General features: G+C 40.0%; 1 protein-coding gene across 1 annotated transcript; it reads right to left on the minus strand.

Moving 5' to 3' along the window:
• Positions 1-207: 207 nt before the first annotated feature.
• Positions 208-1,414, minus strand: LOC143889522 (zinc-finger homeodomain protein 2-like). Its single transcript, XM_077393769.1, has one exon. The coding sequence runs from the start codon at positions 1,163-1,165 to the stop codon at positions 515-517; it is 651 nt and encodes a 216-aa protein (XP_077249884.1). The 5' UTR covers positions 1,166-1,414; the 3' UTR covers positions 208-514.
• Positions 1,415-5,241: the final 3,827 nt, after the last annotated feature.

The following is a 5,241-nucleotide window of genomic DNA, read 5'->3' on the forward strand; positions in this document are numbered from 1 at the left end:
ATGAAAAAAAAGGGGTCTTGGATTTGAATTTTCAGTGTCGAAACCCTCTACAAGCTAAAACCCAGAACACTAAAAATGAAAAAAGAAAAAGATAAAAAAAGAAGAAAATTTCCATTTCCAGTTAGACTAAGATTTTCCATGTCTGGAAATGGAAAATGTTAGACTAAGATTTTCCATGTCTGGAAATGGAAAATAAAAACATAAACATTGTTTTGGCATTCTGTCACCCTTACAATGAGCAATGGCCCATCAACAATAATGCACCAAGAAACAACAACATACCCATCCAAACACCACCCATAAAAGAGAAAAACAAGTCCTAAAAGAAAAAGAAAAAGAAAAAACTAACTAAAATCTCTATAGAAAGGATTTCAATTCAAGACCCAAGTCCCTTCTCTCTGTATCTATAGAGAGAGATAGAGAAAAAGTTAGAAAAGATGAGATTTTGGATTTGGGTTTGTTAATAATATTGAGATTGCACCTTTTTTTTCTTCTTCTAGGGTTTTTTCCTCTTCTAGGGTTTCTTACCAAGGGTGTGCTTGTTATTGTGCATCCAAACCTTAAGCACGTGTCGCTTAACGTGAGTCTCCGTACAAAACTCGTTCACAGCCTCTTCATCTTGCTTCTGAATCCTCCACCCAACTCTCTCAGCAAAACCCAACATTTTCTCCTTTTGCTCACTAGTAAACTTAGTCCTAAACCTCTTCTTACTCCCCTCACCACCACCACCACCACCACTACTAGGGTTTGAAACATCCTCCAAATCCTCCCTACTCTGGGCCACACCATACGGCAACGCCAACGTCGGTGGTCCCCGCTGAGGTTGTGGCCCCACTTGCAAATACCCAGCCGGCGGCATCCTATAATACGGAGACAATTGCGCTTGAAAAGGCGTGGGTCCACCATTGCCGTCCGTCTCTTTCCGGTGAAAATTCCGGTGACAATTACACGCCGCGCATTTTAACGCGTCTAGGGTTCCATCCTCTCCGGCCGGCATAAACTCCCCGCACCCGTCAACGGCGTGTCCGCCGAGACTCACCGCGTGATTCTTCAAACATTCTCTGTATTTTCCGGCAGGTTTTCTGCCGGTCCCTGATTTTCCTCCTGTTGAATTGTAATTTTCCGGTAGCTCTCCGATCTCTTCCTCTTGCTCTTCAAATTCCATTCTTTTCTTTTCAGTCTCTCTCTCTCTCTCTCTCTCTCTCTCTCTCTCTCTAATCTTTTTTCTTCTTTGGTTGATTTTCTTCTTAATTCCTGCTAGATCTCGGCGAAAAATCTGCTAACTCTTTTACCCTAAGAAAAGATAAGAAGAAGATGAGAGTGTGGCTATCAATTCTCGTCTTAAAAAAAAAAATGACATTTCTTACCTTCAAACCCTTTCTTATACTCTCCGTTTCTTATACTCTCTCTTTCTCTCACCTTCCAACCGGTTGTTTCTCTCTCCTCCCACCTTAAAACAAGTAGTGTTTTAATGAGATTTTATATGGTGTAAGCCTGTCTAGACCAGTATTTTTACAAAAAGTAGGTTAAGGGTGATCCAAACCCTCCATTTGACGGGGCAAATCATAAATAGATTGTGCCCAAAAAATAATCATTTTTATAGAATGATTCTTGCCCTCCGATCGATGGAGGAGCTATACGTTACCAAAATCTTCATCGATCGGAGGGTTGGGATCATTCTATGGAAATGGTTGTTAGTGCACAACCTATTTAAGTTGCGGTCCATCAAATGGACAGTTTGGATCATCCTATGGTTTAAGCCGTACAATACTTTCAAGAAAATAATAGAGTATAAGGACTTACACTTGCACCGTATAAAAATACCAGCATATTTATACCGTGTAAGAACATATAGTGCAATATTTAAAAAAAAAAAAGATTGTACGGGCCACACCATAGGATGATCTAAAGCAAACCGTTCAATTGATGGGCCACAATGGAAATAGGTTGTGCCCGAAAAATCACTTCCATTGGATAATACGTGCCCTTCGATCTATCGAGGAACAGCATATTGTGAAAATCTCTATGGATCCGGGGTTGAGATCATTCCGTGGAAGTGACTTTTTAGGCACAGACTATTTACTTTGTAACCCATCAGATGGATGGTTTGGATCATCTTATGGTGTGGACCGTACAGTATTTTTTTTTGGAAAAATGCTCAACCATACGGCCCTGGGCCAAATAAAATCTGCCCACACACACACTCTCACATTTTAGCGGGTCATTTTGGGCCGTCTCGACCGGCTACCGCCTGTCACCCTCTTGCCACCTTAAAACAAACAGTATTTTTGAACTTCATTTACCGCGCAGTAAAAAGTAAACTCTACAGCGGTAAAATAGTGAAATCCTCTTCGAGGGAGATGCAATAAATGTAGAATTAGGAATAAAAAAAGAACAAACAAAAGGTCTGGTCGAGTCGCGTCGTGTTGAGATGACGGGAGATGGGGTTTTTTGACGCCTGAGAGATTGACAGGCTGTGAAAAGAAAGAGAGAGATGTTAGAGGGGGGTGTGAAAAGCAAAAAGGGAGGGGGTATGTTTCAATATTTGGATACAACTACAAGAGATAAGGTTTCCCCGTTCGTACTCGGACACGGAATTTCTTCGGAAAAATTAAATTGTGAGGTATTTAAGGCAGCGTCAATCTCCGACATCCGTGACGCCTCTCGGTGTCAACCCGCATTTATTTTGCCTCTCTCTAAACTAACTATTTTAGAGTTTTTTCTCCTTTGCCTTTTAACTATTTTAAACTAAAAAAGGCCACACTATACCCCCTATTTTCAGCAGAAATTACGCTAAAACCAGACTGTATCGCATTAATAGAAATACGGATGATGACTGTGGAAATGACGTAATTTTACGACGCTTTGGAAGGGAGCCACCTCATTGTAATATGAGAATAATGGGGCGCGCCCCTAGTTATTTTACACCAAATGGGGTCCACCATCTTCATTCATCCGAACCTTTCATCGCTGAGATCTTTCTTTGGATCTAGCGAAAAGAAAAATTAGAAAAAATAATATTTTCATGATTTTATATGGTGTGCACGGCCAGTTTTTTTTTTTTTTTTTTTTTTTTTTTTTAAGAAAAGAACTTTGGGGGCCCACTTCACGTTCACACAGCATATTAAATCTAATATTATTCGTGGGCAAATATTCCATGAAAAATTAAATTCCAAGGTCCAGTAGGTTAGTAGTAGCTTTCACGGTCAACAATATGATTTTTATTCTGGAGAAAAAAATATGAAAAATTAGCTTACCATGGGAAATTAATTAACCATAGAAAAATTTCCAATTTCTTCCCTATATCCTAATGAGAATAGCCAACTAGTTTGGACAAAGGCTCTGTTGAGTTGAGTTGAGTTGAGTTGAGTTGAGCTGAGTATATCCTAATGAAGATGCCAATTAAGGTTGAACAATTTATAATTTTTGGGATTTGCTAGCGTCGATTGCAGAAGGCATTTCGCGGATGGTATGTTGCATCCAAGCTTTTAGATTTCGACCGAAATCCGAAATTTCGGGTTTCGGTTGAAGCGAAACCGAAATTGGATAAACTCGAAACGTTACAAAATTTCGACCGAAATTCGATCTTTCGGGCCGAAATTTAAGGAATATCACCAAAAAACTAGACTTGAAATTACCGAAATTTCAGGGATTTGTCAAAATCTTGTACGGGTTAAAATATTACGTCGTTTGATTTTGCCCGAAATTTCAAAATTTCCGCTGAAATTTCGGTTTCGGTGAGGACAGAAACGTGTTCCGAAACTGAAATTTAAAACTTTGGTTGCATCTGACAGCAGCCACTAGGCACACTTTTCAGCAGATCTTGTCCTCATTAACGAGGTGGCTGCTGTCAATGTAACAGACCATCCGTGAAATGCCTTCTGCGATGGACGCTAGCACATACCTAAGGCCTTAAGCCATAGAGCCACACCTGTACGGGTTCATAGACTTGTTGTTCTTCAGAAGCAAAATCCCAGTAAGTACGGATGTATGTGGTTGAAATGTTGGATTAGGTATTATATTTTAAAATAAAGAAGGAAATAATTTTAGTAGAATAATTAAGAGAGAGAGAGAGAGAGAGAGGGAGAGAGACGTTACATCTTGGGACTTGGAGGAGGAGGTAAAGTCCAAAAATATAATAATTAGGTATTGTTATGAGAGATGGTCATGTGAGCATCTGGATATCTGACACGATGCACTGACACCGTACGTCAGATTTGTCAGTTGACGGGAAACCGTAGAAGAGAAGTAAAAAAGAGAAATAAAAAGAGAGAGAGAGGACGGTAAACCTGCGACTCACTCAGTCTCTTCTGTTTCCGAGAATGGAGTATGCCCGTGTAGTCTAGTATTTTTCAAAAGTAACGTACGGCTTCCCATATAGGATGATCCAAACCATCCATTCAAAAGTAACGTACGGCTTCTCTTCTGTTGCCAGACCCATCAGATGGATGGTTTGGATCATCCAATGGTGTAGGATGTAAGTACTTTTGAAAAATACTGGACAGTACGGGATTTCTCCATATAAAGGGGAGTGATAAATAGACCCATGTGTATATCTCTCGTTCTCTTTCTCGTTCTCTTTCTAATCAGAGGAGAGAGAAAGACACATATAGGGAGTCGATTTAAGATATGAAAAAATTACCAACGGGGATGCAAAAATGAACTAATTATCAACACGACTCATGCTTAGGGACTTGATAAACCCATTCGGAAATTGATAACCCTACTTTTGAGAGTTGCTAACCCTCTTCCAGAGAGCTGATAAACCCCTTCTGCTACAAACCCCTACCCCCTATGGCAAATATTCTAATGGCATCAAATTCTTCTCATAAAACCAAAATGTGAGTGAAGCCATCCATGCACCATCTCCCGAGCACTCTAAAATACAACCGCTTAAAACCAACTTTCAAATTTTCGGGATACAAAGAGATATATGTAAGAAAAGCATGGGTCCTCTTGATAATTACGCCATTTTTTTGTCCCCCATTAGTAATTGTTCCTAAAGATATTTGGGGGTCGATTTATCAGTTTCCACTCTCAAACATTTCCCACTGGAGTTCAACAGTCTCATATCTGTTCCGTTCTAAGAGAGAGATAGAGAAACTCCCGTTCGTTCTTGTTACCCCCGTTCCGTTCTAATACTATGATGGGAGAGAAGAAGAAACAAAGAAAAATAGAGAGAGAGAGAGAGAGAGAGAGAGAGAGTTTTGCGGGGAAAAAGGAGGGTTGGATAGTGACAAG

This window comes from Tasmannia lanceolata, unplaced genomic scaffold (genome assembly GCF_043159265.1).
Source record: "Tasmannia lanceolata isolate RefF3 unplaced genomic scaffold, GAP_Taslan_0.1 ptg000013l, whole genome shotgun sequence".
NCBI classification, from domain to species: Eukaryota; Viridiplantae; Streptophyta; class Magnoliopsida; order Canellales; family Winteraceae; genus Tasmannia; species Tasmannia lanceolata.